We start from the raw sequence: 24,657 nt of genomic DNA on the forward strand, positions 1-24,657 counted from the left end.
TCTGCACTGTGTAGCCTGCTGGGGACCACAGGTTCTATAAATATCCTGTATACAGTGATTGGGTGGTGACAGACACACTGATGGGGAAGCACCTGCTCATTCAGCTTTTACTTTCCCTGCTGTAGCATTATGTATTTAACATATGAAACAAACATCCAAGAAAGGAAAAAAGACAATAACACAATTTCACTTTCGTTTAATGTTTTTGACATATTTAATATTTTGTAGAGTATTGTGATATCCTGCTTTAACTACAATAAGTTTGAGACTGCATTAATAAGGCAGGAATTTTCATCTTTCAAGTCTCCAATCTAGCTAACCTTCTTATTATTAGATTGACAGCACGCCTTGTTTTCCTGTATGTAATCAGATGCAGAAGTCAACGGAAACCAGGGCAGGCCATTTTAAGGCCAATTAATGCTAATTTGAACGTATAACAATGGCACACTCTAGTGTTCAAAAACAATAGCTTGTTGAATGTTGCAAATAACTGTGCAAAGAGGGGAACCTACAGTCAAACTCGACGGGTGGCAGGGTCAATACAGATTATAGCACTGAACTATAAAATAAACCTTCCTTCTTGTTCCCTTCCAGATCTTTGAGATGGGAAACAAACATGCTAAAAGCTTTCAGGGCAGCCATCGTTCAGGGTATAAGACTTATGGGCTGTTTTAGGGAGGATAGGGCATCAAGGAGAAAAAGTATTAGTGTAAATAAAACTATAAATAATAGATAATGAATGAGATTGTAGGTTGTTATTAAATAATTTTACTACAAAAAGGTACAACACATTTACATTAGACAACTTTTTCAGAAATTGAGGTTTGTTTAACATGAAAATATTTTTGTGTGCGACAAATCCTTTCATATGCATCATTGGATATATCTACACCTTACTGGACAATTGTGAGACAATGACTTCTCTCCAAATTGAACAACAGAATAAATGGTTAAAGGGTTATAGACACATAGAAAAGCATGATTTAACATAAAATGATCACATTCAATACATCAGTTTCACACAACACAGGATTTGACAGATTAATGACTAATTTTTATCTACATATGCCATCCATAATTGTGCCTCTAAAAAAAACAAAACAAAAAAAAGAACACATTGCATACATAAAAGCAAAACAAGAAAACATTGCCATTTAATCACAGAAAGATGGCAGGCCAATTTTCACGCCCCCGGTTGGTTCTGGGGATCAAACTAACCCAAGACAATGGAGTATTACTAAAAATTCTGTGAGCAATTTAAAAAGACATGGATAACAGCACAAAAACTAATACAGACATATTTGGCAGATAATTATCAGAACATTCTGTGCTTCTTCTTGAAAGCACTGACTGGCTCTCCAGTGAGGCTTCGTGATTACTGTGATTCCTGTGAAATATCCAAATTACTCACAACCCCAGGTCTTAGATGAGGTACATAATTAATATTCTCTTCTTGCAGTGCCTCAGTGTCATATTAATTGGTTGCTTTTATGGTCAATCAGCACACTAAAATATTTCAAGTTAGTTTCAGCACCCTGATGTGAAGAGGGGAGAGGGCTAAATCAGTGGTTTTTAAAAAAGTGACAGCGTAAGTGAAAAGCAGCAGTGAGACCCTGACAATCAATTAACAAGAAAAATGTGCCAGATCCACTGAAAGGGCATTGAACCAAGTACATAAGCAATGCCCCTCCCTTCATACAAAGAGGAGATTAGCACAGTGTCACTTAAGAGTATCCCAACTTCAGTGCACAGAGGAAGTGGAATTTTTCAAAGAGATTGTACCAGAAACAAATCTCTCAGTAAAAGAAAGGGTCTACTTTTAATCCTAAATGTGCTGACAAAAGATATTTTATATAAAGCACTCTTTGTGTCAACAAGGAGTGCACTAAGAAGAAAAGAAATACCTACCAAAAAATAGAAAAAAAAAAACCCAATAATAAATTCTCGCAGTGGTGCACCTTGGAGAGCAGGGGAACATGTATGGCAGAGTAAAGTGCATGTCTGACAGCCAGTGTCACAGCACTGAGCAGCAGGAGAGATGTACTACACTGCAGAGTGGAGAGAATAATTCCCTACACTGGAGAGAACAGTTCAAAATATACATAAAACAAATCTTAAAACACTTGAAAAACAATAAGCACTAAAGATCTGGAGAAGCCACATACAGAGAAATTCTAGAAACCATAGGGAAATGTCCATTAAGTGGTCTACATATTTATGTAATACAGATCGTTTCACATCATGTGAGTGGTTTAAGTGGCTGCTGGAAAGATGGTTGATATGTATGACTATACATATTTGTAAAAGTTGAGACTACAGGCGTGTTCAGCTTGACCCAGTGCTTCGTTTCTTCAACCCTCCTGCACCTCAGGTTGATGCGTAAGACTTCGCGGTGCTCTTGTGCTTACCATGTTTGAAATTAATTTCTCGGTCAGAACGGCTAGCCTTTACCTGTCTACAGATGACCCAGCGAGCATAGCATGAAGAAGTTTCACACTTTCAAATTAATCAGGTAATAATGCTCAAATGAATGCAGATCTCCGAGTGTGATGTGAGATCCAGGGTCAGGGAAGAGTAGAGCATGAGCAAAAGGCCACTCTAGCTTCACTCTGTTAGAGGGAAGTGTTGGCCTGTGGGCTTTCCTGAAAAGTCCCACATCTCACTGCTAAAAGGACTCACCACCACAAAGGACCAGGCATCTCCCTGCACAAGGTCAAAAGTGATACAATTCAAAAGAACAAAGAACTAGAGAGTAGGGAGGAACTAGAAACTGGAACTAGAAAGTGAAACAAAAACACACACACACAAACACACACACACACACACACACACACACACACACACACAAGAGTTCCCAAAGGACAGGCAGGAGAACCAGCTCCTGTTCTAAAAGGGCATTTCAGTGTCAGCCGACGAATTCAAACACAAGTCGCATGCCGGACGCCAGCGTCCTAGTGGAGGACACAAAAAAGGGCTTTAAAAAAGGGTTTAAAACACATTGCTAAAAACTCAGCACAGAGAGGACATGGGATAGGGAGTCCATTCTTTTCTTTTCTCCTGGTTGCCCGGCTCCTCCTCTGCTGGAGGGGGAGGAGCAGGAGGAGGGGCTTGAGCATTCCAGGCAGCATGTGAAAGTGAAGGTGCGCAGAGGGCCCTCCCATCAGCTGCAACGCCCGTGACACCTATGTCTCCGAGTTCATGACTGTGACAGAGGGGAAGGCGCCGATGATCTTGGTGTACTGGTTGAAGATGGCTTCGAAGGCCTCATCTCGGTGAATCATGGCGCCAAACACAAGAGGCTGGATGGAGCCAGAGGGGAGCAGAGTCATTCGCACAATCCGGAAAAAAACTACTAAAATATCCAGGCATATGCAACTGCAAGCTTGTATCTTACCTTTTGTGTGGATGGTGTCGCTATTGAAATTCCCATTCCAGATCCAGGCAATACTGACAACACCTTATACTGGTATGGCAAATTTACAGGTAGAAGAATAACTTGCTTAGCCAGAAAGAAACAACATAATCATTAGCATGACACAACAGAAAATCTATACCTTTTGAATATCTGTAATGTCTTGGAGTTTGATGACCTTATTCTTCTTAGAGGAAGTTGACCGGGAGCTGGAGCTCTCAAAGCACAAGTAACTACAGGACAAGACAAAGAAACCTCACCTGTAAAATTGAGTAGGGGAGTATTCAACCGGAAGGAAAAGAACTATGTAAGAGGCAAGTAGATACGGGCAAAAACATACTGTTCTGTCACATAGAGGACGCCATTGCGTATGTAATCAGTGGGCATCTTCCTGTCCCTGTTGATCAGGCAGCATCGCCAGCCATTCTCACATGCTAAACACAGGCAGACACGCACAGAGAGAGAGACAGAGATAGAGAGAGAGAGATTTTATTATCATGTTAAAAGGTACAATAAAATCAGGCAAACGGTAGGTCCAGTAATAAATAAATGTATTGATACTGCATTGATACTGTCTTAACTGCTGCATAGCACCCTTATACCTGGTAGGGGGCGCTCATTTTCTGACAGGTTGAAGACTTCATGGAAGGGTCCCCTCTTTGTGCTGTAGAGGCGTCCGCTCTCCTCATCACGGCCAATGCCACAGGGCACTCCAGCTGCCAGGTTGCCACGGGCCACCGCAGGCTGGATCTGCTGCAGGAAGGAGACACGTGGAGTTAGTCATGCAGGAGCATCCGGCAGAGGGAGGCGTTCTGATAGCAGAGGCCCTCCGTGGTGACACGGGCTCAGGGCATCTCCTCATCTCCATCTATAGGCGACAGACCATTCCACGCAGACTTGTTTTGGCTTTCTCCAAAAACAGTGGCCAAGGCACTACAGGGCAGGCCTAACCCAGCGTAGTGCTCGACCGACTGGGGGAAAGGGGACGAGCAGCACGCCTCCTTGGCCAGGTCTGCAGGTGTTGGGGCGGAGAGCCCCACGCTCATTCCTCTGTGACCACGAGTCATCAGTGGGAAGGTGGGGGAGGTGTGGTGGAGGCGTGCAAAGCGCAAAGCCATGGGGCCATACACGCACCCCTGCTTTAGCAAAGCTAAATAGCACAGGCACACTGACACTGACTTACTTCAAAGAATTTTCCAGTGTTAACTGGAAGAAAGGGCATCTATAGGCAGTATCCGGAGGATCTTAAAATGGTTAATGATGTGTCAACTGTTTGATTTCTGTAATTCTAAAACCAAGCATTTGTCACAAGAGCACCCAAAAACCATTTTGATCCACCCTGGATGTTTATAGCAAAGGAAGTATGTCTGAGGCTACAGATCTGTTATTAAAGAAGTGACATTTTCACTGCAGGTGCACAGAAACCACAAGAAAACCTAACAGCATATTTTACATGCTGACTATGTCTTAACCTTTAATAAACAGTGGTAGATTTCCAGACATCAAGTCCCCATATAAAATACACATCTTACACGATATACCCAACATCTGCTTTGAAAATGGATTCTGACTCCAAATGGATTCTCACTCGAAAGCTCTCATCACAGCAAATAAGAACAAAACACAGCTGTATCACCCCTTTCCCCACACACCCCATCCAGAAAGAGACAGAAAATAAGCTTTGACTTACCAAATTCCTCACAGGAACACATGAACCATCACTGGCACCAGAAAAGCCAAGTCTGCTTCTGTGTAGTGCATGTGTATGTTGCAGGAAGAGCCGATGTGTAACCTATATCTGAATACTAATATCTAATTACATTGCTAAACTAGTTTTTTTTCTTGTTATGAAAAGTCATTTGAATCATATATTTATAAGCACAGCTTGGCTGTTCTGATTTCAAAGCACTTTTCTCAGCTACTCACTACTATAGCAAAACTATTCAAATCCCTACACGAACACGCACGCACACTGTAGCACTGGAGTAAAATCTAGTATCCCTCTGATGGTAGTGGCACAAAAACATACTGGTGAACTAAGCATGTTTCAGCAGCTTTTTAGTTAGGGTTAGAAGAGTGCTTTACAAACAAAATTTATGCTTAGTAAGTTTTTGGTCCATTTACCAGCAGAAATGTAGGCACTGGTCTGGATCTCTACCTGAACACACACACACTTACTCATGCACACGCACACACGCAGAGCCAGCCAGTGGTGGCAATAACAGGCACTGCTGTCAAACACATCCCTACCTTTTCACAGCCAGACAGCTGAGAGAAAAAGATAACAGAGCACAGGTGGGACAGACTATTACTCCACATACACTCTGCTTTCATCTCTCTGACACAAACTAAACCAGTGGGGTATACTACACCAGGGAGATTCCAATATTTTCCCACTCAAATAATGTTTTACATAACATATTGTCAGAAAATACTGGAATAAAAATACTTAAATTTCAATTTAAAGTTTGGGTGGTAAAAAGTCTCATTTTATACATAGGCACACACATATGAACACACCCACACTCACCCACACACTCACCCTTCTGTTAAGGTTTGTACCACTTCGCTCTTTGAGCTGTGGGTCAGTCGGTAGGTTCTTCCATATGATGTAGGGTGTGTCATACTTGTCCCTAAGCTTGGGGCAGCTCTTGAAGATGAAGTCAATAATGAAAAACTTGATTCCAGCATATAGCCCTACCATTTAAAGAAACATATCAAGGCAGGGGTAAATAAGCTAAACCTACACAGATCAAACAGCAGATGACAGGTAAAAACAGACACAATGGAACATTCCATCTGTATCAGACTACGTGACCCAAAATATTCACATGACACCAGCACTCTGTTAGTCAGCTACACTTAATCAAATGAATGGCTGCATGTCTTACCAATTAAGAAGCCAAGCAGTTTGTATGGCAGAAAACAGGAAGCAATGAACGCCATCCACAGGCCTATATACAACTTCTGAGTGACCTCAGGTTGCACCCACATGAACAGGCTGCAATAGAACACACGTACGCACGCACGCGCACACACACACACACACACACACACACACACACACACGGGGACGCACATATACAGGGAGAAGCACACAAACACACACACACACAAAAAATGAAACAATGTATTCCTACAAAAGCTGGATGAAATTACACTATAAACAATTTGCATCTATGCAGCATCACACATTTTCTCACATACTGTGCATGAAGATGTGTTGATACCTGTGACAGTACACCTTCACACACTGAGATTGGAATTAAAATGCACTCACTTTTTGATTTTCTCCAAAACGTCTGACATCTTTCCAAACAGATTCTGTGAAAACATGGAGATGGTGTATAAGGAGGAAACGCCAGCACACTCTCATCTCTCCTGTTTGCTGCCTCATCGCTAGCTAGCGGCTGTTATGTACCTGTGCTTTCTGTGCCACATCCAGCACTAGCTGGAACTTCTCTGAAACGGTCAGATCTTCTTTCGGAGGCTCCTGACCAAAAAAAGAGAAGTCATCACACACTACCATGATTCTCAACCTTTGTATCCGTCATGTGTCTATCTAGTAAAGTAACTGTCAGTATCAATAGCAGGAGTATATTCATACTTACCACCGGCTCAGACACTGCAGGTACAATACTCCACTGTATCCTCCAGCCTCTGCAAAACAGTTGAACGTGTCATCCACAGCCTTCACATTAGACCACTTATAATCTGCCCAGAAACTCAATTCTACTATAAAGCCTAAAAAAGTACAGTTGCCCTGTTCAAACTGTTAGTCAGTAATCATGGTACACGTAGTTCCAGGCTGTAAAATCAGATGCAGACACGATGGCATGCAAAAATGGGTTTGATAAATTCACTTACTTCGCAATGAGATAATTTAAGGACAAGCGGAGAATGGCTAAGAAAAGAAACAGGGGGATGGCCCATCCATGCCACACAGCATTCATATATATCTATGAAAAAAGTGGGGGAAGAATCAAAGTGGAGGAAATTAGATTAGCTCTCCTCAATGCAATTTCAGCATCTCCAAGCGGCCCCGATAGAAACCCTAACCGACACGGATATTCCTGCAAGTCTAAATCTCACAATGCAGTTCACCGTAACATGTTGAATGAAATATTCTGGCAATGTTCTGCAACAAAATAACAATCAGATGGCTAGGTGGGATCTGAAGGTCTGTCTCTGACAAGCATGGCTCTTTTACTTCTTAAAATGTCCATATGAATATGACCATATGTGAGTGCGCGTGTGAGTGTTGCTTACAATGAAGGCAATGGCTGATGTGTAGACAGAGTGCCAACTGGATAAAGCAGAAAGGTTTCTCATGAAGTTAGTGACAGGTTTAGCACCTCGTTCTGTGAACAAATTCACAGCCCAACACACACACACACACACACACACACACACACACACACACACACACACACACACACACACACAAACAGAGTCAGAATCATATCTTCCCAGCTGTGTGGGTAAAATATTAGAATAATTTGGTGCATGTACCAGCTATAGACAATTCATTTCTGTCCAAAACTTTAGGTTCTGTCTGTAATTACAAGTTTATACTTACTCAGTCGTCTCATATTTTCAGTCAATCTGTAACAAGAGAAAAAAAGAAAAGTTAATTATTGACCAGAGTACAAGCAGCCATCTTTGGGCTATAAAGAGCAAGAAAACGTTGGTTTGGGAAAAGCACCACGAGGGGGCAGGCTGCTACATTGTAATTCAAAAGTCTTCTCTCACTAAAACCAGAGCACATTAAAAAAAAAAACAATCAATCACATTTCAAAAGTGAATACTAGAAGTCTAAATATAGAATGAAGCATTACATGCTATAAATGATTTTAAGAGAGTCTCGGTGTACATTACAGTAATGGATAACAATCTCAGTGTCAGCCTCACAGTTTCCGTAGTGGATCTCCAGCTCTACTGAGCTGCTGTGAGAGTGACTGTGTCCCAAAAACAAAACCAGGCATGATGGGTCATCATCTTACTCTTACTCATCGGAAAGCAATAGCTATATTTTGGTTCTGTCCAAGGATCCAACATTTTGGTGAAAATGTGGGGGATTTAATATTCAGGATTTAATATTCTTGATGCGTCTTTTTTCTCTGTACCTTGGGACTATTCTTGGTTATATCACAATACCTACGTATTAAAGGTTTCTGTGGTTGCATGCAAAAAAAAAACAACAAAAAAAACAAAACAAACAAAGGTCACGAAATGCTGGTTCCAGAGACTACGCCCCCCCCACCCCCCACCCACCAAGACAAGGAGGAACAAATATTGGATGGAACGGGACTGTTACTTTCAGGAAATGGACACTGTTGACACTCATTCTGCCCTTCCCCCTGCCTCCTCTTCTCCCCTCCAATAGGTATTAATGCTAGACGTTTGGTCTAATGAACTGTACATGTAAACACTTTTTTACATGTTTTTTTCCTTTTGATTATTTCTAACTCCAAGAAAGACCCCATGTTCACTGTCAGTTTGTTTTATTTTTGTTTTTTTTTGCTGATCTTGGTGTTGTACAAAATAAAAATCTAGTTCAAAAAAGGAAAGCACCAGCAGCAAAGTGGACAGTGGTGTTTATAGCTGTGCGCTTACTAAACTCAGTGTAGTGTCACCACAGCAGCGCACCCTCTCACTGTGTGAAAGCCTGAAGAACACAGAACATGCTGATCACTTCACCTTTTAGCACTGAGGGGCTCCTCCATCTCCACGGTGTTCTCCTCAGGCTGGAAGCGGAAGTCTTCTATGTACACTCCAAAGCGCTCATACAGCCACTTCCAAAGCTTGGAGCCCAGAGACTCCTTCTGTTTATCTACTGTTTAAAGAAACAAAGATCCAATAGCATTGGAACAGAAAGGAGTGAGAGGCAAAGCCCGCCTTGCCATATCCATTTCACATGTGTGGACAACGGACAAGCGATTTCATCACACTTTCACTGAGCAGACCGCATCATTGCAAAGGTTTCAACTGCGCAGTGGCAAAAGGTGGAGAGCAGAGCTATCTAACTATCTACAGGTGTTTGGGCCGGCCCTGCAGAGAAGCATCTGATTTCACTAAAGAGGATCCTTTTTTCCCTGGATAAATAGGTGTGGTTATTAGTGGAAGAGGTGGAGCTCTGTAGTGTTGTAGTGAAACTGCATACACCAGGTACTTCACTGAAAATGGTTGGAGGTTGGCTGAGAACTTGCTCATGAAAACAGCCTCCAGCTCCACTGGAGTACAGCAGATCACCTGCAAGACGCCATCCACCCTGACAGCTTTGACTTCTGTGTGCTGTCCTTTTGGCATATGCTACAAAGCCATCATTACCCATACATCATCACATCTGTGAAGCTTCGCTCCTGAAGCCATTCGTCTACTGAGCTGCTGACCATACCACCTATAAGCCACACCTATGTATCTCCCTCTCCATCCATAACTGTAAAAACCTTCACTGCTCTTTGCACTCCCTCATTGTCAACCTGAAATTGTTACACTTGATTTCACTGCTTGCCAATCATTTTACCATTTGATGTAAATGTTGCACTGTTTATGAAGCTTGGCTGGTGAATTCATCTTGTGATTAAACACTGTACATCGGTGTTACTTGTTTCTTGGTTTTATGCAAATATGCACACAGACAAAAGCAAAACTCACGTAAAACACCAACAAAAGTGATTATTAGTATGGAATTTGCTTCTGACTGCAACTGCACACCCAATAAAAGGAACATGTACAAGGTATTTCTAATGAAGTGGATGGTGAGTGTTTTTTTTTATTATTTAAAAAAAAACAAAAAAAACAAAACACTGAACCAGCAAACGGCCTTTCGCGCTACTCGTTATAAAGCCGTAATTCCTGGTCAGCCCAGACAGCCAGGCTGAGATGCTTCTCCTGCTGCCTAGCTCCCACTCAGCTGCCTGCCATGTTCATGCTCCTCTACTTAAACCACCACTCTGCCTATTAATTCTGCAAGGAACGTTCAAAAAATGTACTGCATAACCCTGAAAATGAGTGAGCACTGGCACAACATTAGCATTCAAGGCCTATCTAGTCAACAATATTTGGGTAACAATTTATGTAAAATATGTTGACAATATGTTTGAGTTCCATACAGGCAGAATCAGAATAAAATAAACTTCAGTCTTGAAATAAGGCTCTCTGTTGGAAGAACACTGTGGATCAAATCAATGAGAACCATGAGTTGTTAGACAGCTTCATAGCAGTGGACATCTCCAGTAGCTCACCTGTACCATTGGCAGAAGGGCCTTGTGCTTTGAAAGGCAGAGTTGGAGAGTCCTCTGGTCTAGAAGTAACACAGATAAATATTCATTAGAAGATATGACCAACTCAATAAACATAGCTCTTGTTTCTACATCAAATGGATTCCTCCTCTCATACCTGGATTTGAGGATTTCATTCAGCTTGTGCTCAAGGTCAACTCTTTTGGAGCGCTCCTTATCAAGCTCCTGCTTCAGCATCTCTGTGTTCATCTCCTCTCGAAGCTTCCTCAGCTCCTCCTCTGAGGAAGACAGAGTACAGTGACCCAGCAGCTAAGAGGATGAGGGAATTCCTGACACCTTTTGGGAACAGTGCCACACAATCACACTGTGTAAGCCTTGACAGACTATTTCACATGTGAGAACAAAGGGCTGTCTCCTATCTGGACAGTGTTAAAAAGAAGAGCAAATGCACACCTGAATGTCAACTTGTGTACAACATATGAGAAGTCCCTATATTGCCTTGAGTGTAAATGTCTCTATAAATCTGCATCAACCTGTTTCATAGTTGAAACAGAGTAAACTCCCTTAGTGGTTGCATTTAGGCCATGTGTGGATAGCATTCAAGAATTTATACATACCCAACACGTATCAGACAATTTCCTTAAAAAACCCCAAAATGCTATCCCAAGTGGATCCACTCAATTTTACACACTGACAAATTGATTAAATGCACAGCTGCAATCAGGTAAGGTATTAAAAAAGCCCTCCAACACAGTCCTGAGCACAGTCCAATTCTTCAAACTATACCTGCTTCAAGGTTACCTGGACCATCCTTATCAATAATTCAGCCTTTTCTAATGACCCTGTCCTCACTGTGGCTCGAGACCCCCTGGTGTGACATGAGGTCAGGTGAGAGACATTTGTTGCCTGTGTAGCATGGATGACCCCAGCATCCAGCACCAGAACTAAAGAGCTTCAAACCAACAAAACCTTAAATTCATGAGTTAGTTCTCAGTCTAATGGTGGACCACCATACTTTATTCATTATCTATGCACAACACTCACTGAGTTTGGTTATCTTATATTTCTGGTCTGGTTTAATGACGTACACGTGCAGTGTGGTCTTGCCAAAAGTTGGCAGAGCTGTTGAATGACTCATCCGTTTTATCTGTCCACATGAGAAATTGCCCAGTACAGTGTTGTAATTGGTTATGATCACTACACACCCACAGATTGATCTCTGCTCAAGTATACAAGGAGACACTGAGTTCTGGCAGGGTGCATGCCAAACCAGGGCGTGGCACGACACCAATCATTTTTACGCCCTTCATGAATGCAATTGGACATGTTGGACCAGAGAAGAAGGCTGAACTGTGCAGTGCCAAGACTGTGCAGTGCTAATTTAAGGGCTCAAGTGTGGTCCCTCCTGCTGAATAAGGGTAGAATTCTAAGTTGGTTACCACACTGAGTAGTGCCTCTGTGGCTTCTGGTCAAACATTCACCTTCACCTATTTACAAAGAATATGCTGCCATCAGATCCAGGCCAGAGGCAGTGCCAGGAGAGCATCTCCCATTCAGTATGGCAGTCCAGCTAGGGTCTGAAAGGAACTAAGAGGGGGGCCATTGCTCAGGCAAGAGCCAGACTCTGCACACAGTGGAGGAACTCCAGGAGCCTGAAGCACATTGGAGCATGTGATACTCCAGTGGGAGAGAGCCCCTCTGGCACACAGCCGCATGTGACAGCAGTGTTGCCATTTTCTAGCAGATTTTGGAGCATCCAGTTTAGCGTTTCCTGAAGGTAACGCTTTTAAACATGCATGAATTTGCAATAATTGCCCACAAGTGAAATCCCATTTATACCAAAGAAATTATTATCAAACTAGATCAACTTTGATTCATGCACTTGCCCTATTGATTTGGCAGAGAGCTGTGTCTGCTGTCTTGGCTGGTAATGTGTATTCCTGTCAGCCCTGCATTTGACCTTAGGGGCTTGTGTTTCACTGAGGACAGGCAATTGCTACCCTGACAGGCAGAAGTGCCAGCAACACTAAGATACAACCACTGACGCACTCTTGAAACAGTAACAGCTTGTAAATATTGAGCGGGGTCAGCAATGTGGCTGAGTTACCAGCAACACCCTCTGCCCCCTCCCAGAAACAAGAGATGCGAATCTTCCATTTCGAACAACGACTGCCATGACTCCTGTTGCCATGTTAGCATACCTGCCAAGCAGAGGGCAAAAGTCAGGGATGGCTGGGACTAGGGCCAGTCCTAACACCACCCAAGGGAAGAATTACTGGGATAGATTTCAGTGTGTCTGGCAACGCTGGTGAGTGTCTTTCACTCACACTCTACAGCAGACTTACAGGAAGCTCAACTAAAACCTCAGGTAAAATGGTGGCTCTGTGTTAGTAGTTAGAGGAATACACAGTCAATCGTGAAGAACGAAAACCATACATGTTGTAATATGACATTATGGGGAACAAGAGCTGTTTTGGTCGTTAGCATCTGTCACACACGAAGCTTGTTGATCGAGGCTGAGCTGTCAAGTTAAAACTTGCCCTGCTGTCTGCCCCGAGGATTAAGAACACTGTCACTACTGCACACTCAGCAGTAGCCAAACCACTGCAAGCAACTCCCTCTCTGATGTGCACCATGCAGCTGTGGAGCACTCTGCACAGCCAGGAATGAAAGCGAGGCTGAGAAGATGCGAATGAATGGCCCAATGGCTAATGCAATTAAGCGAGTGTTACATAAGCCTTTTTTAGCTGAGAGACAATGTGCGCTCACAGTGTGCATGGTCAGTCATGCCTGTCACTGGCAAAGCAACATGACTATGGTAATACAAAACCAGGCCCCGTGATTGGACGGTGCCTGAAGTGGGAAAGTTTCCTAGAACATTTTCCATTTAGGTTAAAGGGGCTTTTTCCACTGAAGCTAGAATTCTGTCCGGTACAGGAAGAAGAAGGATAAAAGCATGACTTATTGCATGTCTAGTGTCCTGGAGTGAATCACTGGCACGTCCATAGTTACTGAAATGTAGTGCTTCCCGTGAAAGTGCGAAAAAGATGAACCAATAAATTTGTGAAGAGTGGATGATAGTTACTGGTGTTCTACTGTAGAACTGAGTGCACTGATTTCCAAGGAATCCATCATATGACCTAAAATGTATACATGAGACAAGAGCTGAGGCTAATCATATGACCAGCCCAGCCAAATCAAATGAAATTTTGTGAGCAATCACCACAATTGCAGCAGTTAATGCTAACCACCCTATTTGTGGTGAATGAAACTCAAAGTATCTTGTAATGGTCCCATTAAATAATTTTATTACTAGGCACTTCTATAAGAAATATATATTTGTTTAATAAACAAGAATCGTAAACTAAAATACTCCCAGCCTACCGTAATAATCACCTGAAATGACCACAACCACGTCATCGCCACAGGATGGCTGAGCGACATGTCCTCGTGCAGAGCTTCGAGGCTGCCCTAACAGCATTGCAGTGAAGACCACAGAACCCCAGCATTTCATCAATACCCACCTTACAGAGAGGTTTGTGTTGTGTAACAGCCTATTAATATGCCTTGCCTACACAGGCAGCAAAGTGAAGATCCTACTCTGGACTTTGTAGCTTTCCCGTACAGCAGCACCCATGAGCTTCACAGACACACACACACATACACTCTCTAAAATTAGAACCAGTGGCCTCCTACCATACTCAGTGGTCAATGAGCCATCAAAGTGTCACCAATTAGAATGTTGTAGTGTACAAGATGTTATCACCTTTTACAGTGCATTTAAGAAATGGCTAAAAAATTCTCTGTTTATGTTTATGTGATTAATTGTGCAATCAACCTTTTAACCAGTGAAAGGATGATCTAAACAAAGATGGTAAATATGTACAAGTTACAAAGCTTACCCTACACACACAGCAAATAAATGCAAATAGAATACTCAGATCCTACTAGAGGTGACAAGCTCAGAATGATTTAAAGCACCAGCTACTGGACTCCCTCTCTCTCACACACTCCCACACCCAAACACACATAGTGCAGCTCTGGCACTAGTAAAGCCTACTCATGAACTGAGCCATCCTCAGTATTTTCACAAACACCATTTCTGAGATCTAAATAATAGATCAAAGAGATACGACTGTGCTGACATTAGACTCTATTTTATTTCGGTGATAACTACAGTTAGTATACATGGAGGTTTTGACAGGATGTCAAAGTAACAGGACATCTTGCTAGTGACAAAAGTCATAAGAGCTTATTCAATCAGATGTCATAACTGATCACAGATCAGTGAAGGCTCATTCTCCAGCTCTGCTCCAGTGGTGGCAGCATAAAAGACACTCTGAAACACTACTTACGAAGGAAGTGCTTTTCCAGTAAAGCGATCTCAAGGTGACCCTTGACCTCATTGAGCCTGTCTGCCTCTGTCCTCTGGTAGTCCTGAATGGCAGCAGCCATAGCGATGGACCCTGTAGGAGCCTGAAAACAAGACAGAGAAAAAGCAAGACAGTAAGATTATGCACTGCAATTATAGACACATCCAGGAAACAACAAACAATAGCCACATGTAAAAACAAACAAAACAAGGACACCTTCAATAAACAGCCCAGCTGAGAACCTAATCACAGGCTAAGTGACAAACATTTTGGCTGCATTACTGTTTGCAAAGAGCACCTCAAAGAGAGAAACTGACAAAAAACAGCACAAGAATTACTATAAGATCGTGACATTTTTCCACAAAATCCAACAAGTTTCTGACTTCCAGAACAGTCCAGTATTAGTTGCAACATGACTGCTTGAGCATGACAATTACACTATTAACAAAAACTAACAAGAGTCTTGCTTTCCAGAATCTTCTTGTAAGCCACCCTGGCCTTCGTGACCTGAAAGATTCTCCATTACAGCTCAGTTAATCAGTAAATCACACATCCAAGCACTAAACCATCATCCTGCTAGAGATACGATATCACCAGCACTTGCCAGAACCAGAGTGAGGTCACCAGTGGAAGGCCCTGGGGAAGCCATATCCAAGGCAGCCAGTGCCCAAGCCTCCGCCCTTAAGGAGCTCGTAAAGACCCGCCATGATTAGTTAACAGATCTGGCAAGTCTGGAACAAGCTCAGCTCTTCAGTCTCTTCCAGGGAGAGGACAGTGGCTCAAAGCACTCTGGACACTACACACACCTTGTACAAAAAATACAAATATTTAAAAATATGCCATATAAAAATATGCCATATGCAAACATAAGATTTCTTACCGTGTAATAATAACAACAGAAGAGCTCTCTCACCAAGCTGGACTTAACTCCAACAAAAGGAAGCAGCAATGCAAGCAAAACAGTGCATCAAACGGACATTTTGGCAGAAAGTACTTGGATGTTTGGCTGTCTGCATCTTATGTGATAGGCTCTAACCCAAAGCTTCAGGAGCAGGCAGAAGACGTATGAGGATCATTAAGAAACCTGTCCGTTTTGTCACTGAGCCTGTTCCGCAACCTCAAAAGCTGCTCTGGGTGGAGTCAATGCAATCTGGTTTACTTTTACAGTCCAAACACTGCATTATGACAGTGCCTCTCTAGTGTCTGACACTTCACAGATGTCCTGTGATGTCCACTTTGTCACTGCAGAGCACACACAGCAGTACAGTGATGGGAGGTGGTGCAACAAAAACACACAGTACAGCACACACAATATATTCACACACACTGCCAAATGTCATAGCAGAGCAATTTAATACACCCCTGTTCAACCCAAGCCAGGAAGCTCAACACCACATTGGTAATGTGACTCTACTGTAAAAGCATTTTCTTTACACTTCTATCACATGTGAGCTCTAAATTGATCAATTCAGTGGGGTTAATTTGGTCATCTGTAACGTGCGGTGGCCCGAGTGCCGTAGGGCGAGGGGGAGGACGCACAGACTCCTCCAACTGGGACGAACATTTATTAACGTTTAAAGACACAAAGGCACTCACACTTATCACAGACAAGAAACATGAAAAGGTTAACGCTAAACAAACATGAGACACAAGAATACATCTAATAGACACACATTACATTTAACGTTATGCCGACAATAACCAACACCCAGCACACTTTGACATGGGTTTATATACATTTAGACGAACAGGGTGCAGGTGTGTGCAGGTGTGGTTACAAACAACACAACCCTCCCACTGCACGTGGTGGGTCAAACCACGTGACTCGGGGGAGGCGAGCGTTCCGTGACATCAGCGCTTCTTATCTGAAGAAACTCATTAAATCATCACTGACTATAGTTCATTTGGGCATGAAAAAACTACCCCTAGAAAAAGTACCTATTTAGTCCCTCATCTTGTATGAGCTTCAGATCTAGGATCTTTTTTAATGCATATTTCTGAAAATATTACACAATGCAGTCTTTGATGTTCAATAAATCTCAGTCTCACTCATATATTGTGCAAATGGCTTCAAATATAATAGCTCATATCTGAGCCTCATGGCCAATTGCTCTAAGCTAGCAGACTCTAAAGTTCCAACAGTCCTCTCACACTCATGTCAAGGGCCTCAGGGCTCTTAGGCTTTTAACAAAGTCAGGAAGGTATGAACATCAGTGTGAAGGTCCGTTACCCTGTGGTGGTGCAGAAGGCGGCTTCATTCAAACCCTTGAGTCAACTTGCTTGAACAAATAACTCAAATAACTGGCAAATGAGCACAGTATGTATGGGCAGTGCTTTACACAGTAGATGGAAGTAGAGGGAAACTATAATAATGGTGTTATTAAACCCCGAGACCCAACATCTCAGGAGAGTGTTTTGAAAAAGAAAAGAAAAAGAAAAAAGAAGTTACATTTATTTATATAGAAAAGCTAAAAGTGAAAAAAAGTATAATAAAGCTCAGTTGACTTAAGTATCACTGAGAAATTAAATAAGCTTATGAATAAGCTTATGACTGGAAATGATTGCTTTGTTATCTCAGGAGTATAGAAGGAAAGTTCCCTGAGCCCAGTTCTTTGGTACATGTAATTGGACATCCCCAGATATGAGAATAAAGTTACTCATTTTTTAATTAAAAAAAGCTTGCTTTAGGATAGATTCCCTTACTCAAATACAACTCCAATTAAGAGTTTTGCTACAACAATATTGTGGCTGTAATATAATGTGAGCACTAAAATATTATTTTATGACTCCATTCCTATGAAAATGTGATTATTATAGTGCCAATTCAGTATTACGCTAATTCAACTTCAGCAACCCTTGAAACGCTGTTTGCCAACTAGAGTGCTGGACGAGCATTTTTATAAGCAGAAAATCCTCAGCCTAAAAGCTCCACCCCACCAGGAAGGTCACTTACAGGATCCCGCAACTCTTCTGCATCTTTGACTGAGGGCCGGGGTTTGGTTAGGAGCTCATCGTTGCACTCGCTGTCTGAGGCGTTCGGCGACTCAGCCAGGTCCAGGAACTCATCACGCTTCTGTCCGCGGAACCTTATCTTGTCCAGCCGCTTTAGCATTTTCAGGACACAATTCCGTGCCTTTATCTTAGCATTCTGGATGGCAACCCTACAGGGAAAACAAAGAAAACAACAGTAAACAACAGTGATAATAAGGTGTAATGAGCAATGAGGAGTGAGTGTAAAGCTGCAGATAAAGCAAAAGGGTTACCATAAAAAGGTTTTTCTTAGAAAACAAGCAACGTGGTGTAGTCTCAGTGTCAACTGCAAATGTAATGACCTTGCCCCCATGTTCCCATGGCACACATTTACTCAGTGTGTTTCATTATCATACTTTAACCCACCGTTGTACAAATGATATGTCAGAAAAAGACACGCCCATGAACACAACATATAAAAACAGAAACCCAGTCCAGGATGAAACACTCTCTGAACAGCTGAGTCCACTAACGAAGTGTGACAAAGACATCCTCTCTTGGCACCTTACAGCTAGCCTCTCTCTCCCAGGAGAGTTTCTCCAGCACCAGATTACTGAGCTCTGGAACTGAAGAGGCCTGACTTGGTTACTAGAAAGAGTTGTGAGACCATATGAAAACAAAAGAGGAACAGACAGAAAGAAGGCAAATGCAAGTTATTTCAGGGCCCTTGGGCACACTGTAAGCCTTAATGACATTAAGCCTTTTAATGACATTTTGCACTATATTGGACTGTTTGCACTTGTGTAGCATGTTGTCTGTTGCACTGTTGTTTTTGTGTTGCACCATGGTCCTGGAGGAACATTGTCTCGTTTTTGTTGTGTACTTGTATATAGCTGAAATGACAATAAAACCTCTTGAATTTGAACTTGAAGTCTCTGGGACACCCACTTCTGGGTTGAACAGCATGGCCTGAGTAGTGAAAAAAAGCTGATTTCATGAAATACTTCCTGCTTCTAAATGAGAGTCACAATACCCTCTAAACTACCTACTACTGCCTACTCCATTTTGTAGTAATTATCCAAGCAGTTTGTTAATAAATGCTATATTATTTATGCCAACAGGTCTTGACACCACCAAATAGCTGTAAATTTACATGCTGGTACTTATACACAGTGGTACTTTCCTTCAGAGGTTATGATATTTATAGATTTTCTAGACTTTTGAATATTACATTTTAAAAATCTCTGGTGAAATATTGAAGCACAAATCGACACACAGCTTTGCTCAGATCTTGCCCACTTGACTGCATGGTTTGCGGTAACACAGATGTGGCTGGGCAATCGCAGCTGCAAGCATCCTGCAGAATTACAGTCTGCAGAAATCTCGAGAGCTTTTGAGAAGTTGACAGCCCCTGGCGAACAGAGAATGCCACTGCCATGCCGATGTGCTAGTCACCTCAGCGGCTCAACCAACAAAGGAGGGCTGGGAACAAAGCGTAGGGGGAGCGCCCTCAGACGAGCCAGCATTACGCCACGGCTCCTGTATCCTGGCCGCCGCACTATTTATCATCATGACAGCGCCCGTTCACTAACGGCCTTCTTTTGCAATCTCCCGAACGAGGAAAAAGGCCGGCGACAGGGCAACAGACCAGAATTCATTAACAGACAGGCTTCCTGAACAGAAAAGCAAAGAAGATGATAGAAGACAAAGCACAGAGAAAAGAGCAGGACAGCCAGAAAAACAGGCGCTGTCGAAAAAGTTAAAGCCTAAAATAAAAAAGAACAGGCTTTCTTGGAGGTCAAAATGTATTTGTAAATAAACAAAATATTGGTTGCAAAATATAATCTGGCTCTTCTGACCAAATGAACTAAAGTATAGCATCCTTTGTGTACTTTAGTGCATAATAACATAATAAGGAAACGCTCTAGCCCATAATTACCACAGATCTGACAGCTTTCATTTGCTGTACTTGTGAAACCGAAACAAACACATCTCTGGATATGCCAACATACAAGAAACTATCACAGGAATTTAAAACAGAGAACCTCTGTTTTTGCAATAATCAAAAAAAGCCTGCCACTTGTCAATTTTCTGACCTGTACAAATTCCAACAAGCTTTATCTTCCCTAAAGTCAAACAAGAGGCTTTAATAAGCAGATAGTGGTTTTCCTGAGCTTGTGACTTGTTTAAATAGAAATGACTTCCAGAATAAAAGATGTACAATAACATACACAGAAAGCTGTAAACACAACCAATGTATGTTAAATACCTTGCAATAAGCTAAAAAGAAATAATAATGATAAAATGCACTATAACTTCCAATGCACTTGAATTAGAACTTGGAAGAGTACAAAAAAGATGCTCAATAACAGTGTTATAAATGAGCAGCAGGGGTTCTCAATTTAGAGCATAATAAAAGTAGCAGTATTTTAAGAGTACTAACACAGTGTGTAGCTTATCATATTTACAAAAAAATTCAAAAGTAATATACTGCAAGTTGGAGAATAAAGAAAAGAATAAAGAATAAAGAAAAGTGCTAAACAGTACTAGTGATACTGACCCTATAAACCATCAGTGCAGCAGCAGGAGGTCAGTGCAGGCCTGCCTGTAAGGTAACTGTCCTTGCTGTAAGGTCACTCGTTATAGAGGCTAATAGCAGTGAATAGGAATGATCTGATATGCAGCTCTTTGGCACAACCCATCTGTATCAGTCTGTAGCTTAAAGAGCTCCTCTGATTGATGGTGGTAACATGTAGAGGAGGTGTGGCATTGTCGATGATGGATAAGAGTTTGTTCAGCGTCCTTGGTTGGATGAATGCAACTAAACATCTTAAGAATGGGTCAGTTTATTCTTGACATATAATAAAGCTCCAAGCAACATCTGAGTGTAGCCTTCCACCCTGTTTAATGACTACCAAAACATTTGGAGCTTAGAGTCACAATATTGAAATCTTTGGCATCCATGAGAGTTCACTATTGTTGAAATGCTGCGGTTACAGCAGTCTTTTGGAAAGACGGGAATTTCATGCAGAAACCTCGGAAACACACTGTTCTTTACTCAGGTAAGTGATCCCTTTGAGTGATGGAGATTAACAGGGTGTCAAATTTCCACAGTTTATTGATGAATGCCCCTCAGTAACCCATGACCTGCTTGAACTAACAAGAGCACAGTCCTACACAACCTCCAAATCTGCATAAAGCCTTATACATGTAATTGAGACTATGACGACAATCACTGGTTCTGGATCCCATTGTTCATAAGGAAGCTTTAAAATGATCCCACAATCATGCAATAAAGTCTGAAAAGCTAAAAGCTGCACTACTGTTGTATGATTCTCATTAACAAATTACAATTAATTCATCAGATTAGTGGTCTTTTCACCCACGTCTCGGGCCTTCCACCAGAGAAGCTGGGAGTATGAGGATATGGAGCAGTACTTTTGCTGTTGCTAGGACTGCACTCTTTTGGACTGAGACTGACATCGTTTGTGGGATCTGTTGGAGCCACTCCTGCAGCTTAGGGGGTCACAGCCCCACATGCTCCTATTACTATGGGAACAACCATGGTGTTATGCTTACACATTCTATCTGTTTCTTCTTTCAATCTCCATTTTTCCAGGTTCTCACATCTTTCCATGTTTCCTTCACATCTTCACAGTCCTTACTTTGGGAAAGCCACATGAATCAGAATATCAGAATATCACTGAATGTCCACACAGACACACACACACACGTATGTATGCATGTATGGAGGGGGGGAAAAAAAAAAAAAAAAAAAAAAAAAAAATATATATATATATATATATATATATATATATATATATATATAAAATTATTTCTTTATTTATTTTTTTTTTTTGCATGTGAAACCTATGTTTTTTATTTAGAGCTGAAACATCAGATTAAGACTGCTTTATGCACCAAACTGACGCCTGTTTCGTCGTCCAATACGAATGTTCTTGGGTGCCTTAATATGATGGCGAATGGGCGGTGTACATTATCACAGTAAAACCATTTTGTCTTTCACGTTTCTGAATTCATACCTAAGGCACTCAACGTAGTGGAAAAATAATGCCAGTAAACCGCTGTAGCTATATAATGTACAGCATAACTTTGTTTACTGTGGCCAAACCATTGATGTGACCGTGTCTTTAGGAGGAAATAGACCTACTTATCACACCGTGACCAGATGCTATTCTGGCAAGCTACAGATAAATACACACAAGCTGTTCACGTAGCAAAAAAAAGGGGGCGTTCATGTTTACATTACTTCACGATCTAATCGGCGTAGCTGAAAAAACTGGTAATAAGCGAGGCCTTGACCCCCCGATGGTATTCCCCACTGTGCGACGGATTCTAGGTCGATGCATTGTCATGGTACACCCATCCTACAATGGCCTTTGTGTATATGGCAAGTCTGTTTTAGAATCAGGATAACGTCATTTCAGTCGTCTAGCTCGAAGTGACAAACTAGAGAAGTCCGTTTTCTTAAAGTCTGTCTTCCATATTATTTACAGACCTAATGAATGATGCGCTTATACTGTAATATTTTTCATAAAACACGCGCAACCTAGCCTTAATCTAATAGCGTTGACAGCAGTTATCGTGAAACTGTGAAATTGACACCACAGTACTGTCAACGGAGGAACAAATGCATAAACAAGACAGTACGATTAAGATGTCGACGAACGATGTAAACAGAATGCAACGGGGCACAAGAGATTTAGGCAAGAGTTTAAAAAATGTAACGTTAGCTACTGAAGTGGTTCAAACAAAGTAACTATAGCGCTTTACAGGCATCGCACACTTCAGACACGATATAACATTAATGGTGTGGAGAAATACCTTTCTTGGCTAAAAAAAAAGTTTCTTAGTTACTTACCTAAGTTTCATTAACAAGGACGCCCAAATATCCGTCTTTTGCTCCTTTCCAAAACCTGCTATGGGCTCGCAATGGAATCCTCAGATACCCGCCTTCTGCACACTTGAATAGAAACTCTCCATATAAATACTGGCTAAAGCTGCAAGTTTCAATGTGCTCACCGAATTCCACCAAAGATACGGTTGCTTGCCAGCTAAAGACCACCATATGATTATCAGTTTCAATCCGCCGTTAATTTTCAGAGACGCTGGCTTCACACACCAGGAAATTTCGTCAATGACAGCTAGGTGGTCTTAAAGGAACCACTGTAACAAGTGGAACTTTTATGCGTTGTTGTGGCACGGACCGGATTGAATGTGACGCTGCACTGTGTACAAGTGAGTTCAAGAGATTGAAAACTGACTTAATTGGATTAATTTGTTGTTATTTCTATGTAATACCCTTTGTTTATTGTACTGTGTATATATAAGTAATGAGTAATAAGTATTTATTAGTAATGTATTTATTATTCCAAATGTAAATGTTGTGTGGAGAAAATCTGTATTTATAGGCAATGCACCAAATTTATAGCACTTGTTTGTGGTACTTTGATAGCATGTTTGTGGTACCTAGATAGCATGTTAACATCAAAATTATATTTCAAAAGAAATGTTAAACCTCCAAATTGTTCAAATAAATAATTTAGGAAAGTTTTTCATAGTGAAGAGTTGGCTTTTAAAAGTCTTTTTATCTTAAAATTTTATTTTTAATGTACATTAAAACCACCATATTCATAAAGATTAGATATAATATTCTTCTTTAAATAATAATATGGCCTGTTTTTCCACACAAAGTAATTTATTAGTATGTCTATGTTTTCAGAAAGCCTGTGATATGTAAGCTACTCTTGAAAGCACTTCACATTTAGATTACAAAACACAGATCTTTTTGCAACCATGCATTACACTTCTTTTTAGTGCATGCAACAATGAGATTGTTGAGAGTTTATAGAGCCATGTAAAGATTCATATTTACAAAGTTTAATACCAGGATATGTAACGGTCTCTTTAACTGGTATATTTTTTGTTTCAATAGTATTTATATTTATGAAAGGAAACAGCTCATGTTTGTTAACATTTACTTCGAGGCTCTAGAAAAAAATCATTAATTCCTTTCTAACTTCCATATAATTTTAAAGAAATATCAGTGTCATCAGCTACTTGACAAATTTTCAGTTCTTTGACGAAAATATTTATACCTTATAAGAAATTTATTTTAAATAGTTTGTGTAACCACCAAAAATATAAGCTGCAAGGATGCAGCCTTGTCTAAGACTCCTTAAAAGAACAAATCTAGTAGATGTCACTGGCTAGCTGAACAGAGCTATACTGAAGTCAGTTTATAGTAAAGTAGTTCAAAGCTGAAGTGCTGTCGTTATGTGGTATGCTGGTCTCAGTACAAAACAGCGGCTCCTTGACAAACGCCTATGTCATTCTTTGGCTCAGACACAAATAATTTTGGTTGTATCATAATGGCTCGAGTTATGAAACCTGACACACAGGAGTGCGATAATGGAATTTAATCCTTTAAAAAACTTTACAACATGCTAACATTAATTCTGGGGTTCCGTATTTTGTACCATAGTTCACCTAAAACCCATTTACAATTTAGAGGTCCTGCAAGATGAAGCTTTGCTCTTTACTATCAATTACTGGGCTGGTTCAAAGCTGTAGTAGAAGACAACCTGTAACAGCATGGTATTTTAATTCCATTTCCCACCTTAGAAAACGTTTGGCT

The 24,657-nt window shown here is 41.3% G+C and overlaps 1 protein-coding gene across 6 annotated transcripts; it reads right to left on the reverse strand.

The window, feature by feature from the left end:
- Window positions 1–752: 752 nt before the first annotated feature.
- Window positions 753–23,171, reverse strand: gramd4b (GRAM domain containing 4b). Of its 6 annotated transcripts, none has more exons than XM_081699013.1 (20): window positions 22,882–23,170; window positions 17,983–18,190; window positions 15,012–15,132; window positions 10,814–10,934; window positions 10,660–10,718; window positions 9,113–9,248; window positions 7,992–8,017; window positions 7,682–7,773; window positions 7,280–7,371; window positions 7,024–7,072; window positions 6,834–6,905; window positions 6,693–6,736; window positions 6,304–6,413; window positions 5,955–6,109; window positions 5,663–5,680; window positions 4,015–4,162; window positions 3,753–3,846; window positions 3,555–3,645; window positions 3,395–3,463; window positions 753–3,299 (listed from the first exon to the last, which is right to left on the reverse strand). In XM_081699013.1, the coding sequence occupies exons 1-20, from the start codon at window positions 22,890–22,892 to the stop codon at window positions 3,183–3,185; spliced, it is 1,833 nt and encodes a 610-aa protein (XP_081555139.1). In that variant the 5' UTR covers window positions 22,893–23,170; the 3' UTR covers window positions 753–3,182. The 6 variants fall into 6 exon arrangements, 5 of the variants coding, with proteins under 5 accessions (XP_081555139.1, XP_026869693.2, XP_081555140.1 ...); XM_027013892.3 differs by having other exon boundaries at window positions 4,015–4,165; XM_081699014.1 differs by lacking the exon at window positions 22,882–23,170 and adding an exon at window positions 20,560–20,691 and having other exon boundaries at window positions 4,015–4,165.
- Window positions 23,172–24,657: the final 1,486 nt, after the last annotated feature.

The sequence above is a fragment of the Electrophorus electricus genome, chromosome 16, assembly GCF_041902795.1.
Source record: "Electrophorus electricus isolate QZ-2024a chromosome 16, ASM4190279v1, whole genome shotgun sequence".
Lineage (NCBI taxonomy): Eukaryota > Metazoa > Chordata > Actinopteri > Gymnotiformes > Gymnotidae > Electrophorus > Electrophorus electricus.

Bases quoted from the DNA above. Each gene is read 5' to 3' on its own strand.
- gramd4b (XM_027013892.3), bottom strand. The intron at 8,018-9,112 runs GTGAAGTGATCA...CTCTTGTTACAG, and splicing joins GAGCCCCTCAGTGCTAAAAG to ATTGACTGAAAATATGAGAC. The intron at 7,372-7,681 runs GTAAGCAACACT...CTTTTTTCATAG, and splicing joins CATCAGCCATTGCCTTCATT to ATATATATGAATGCTGTGTG.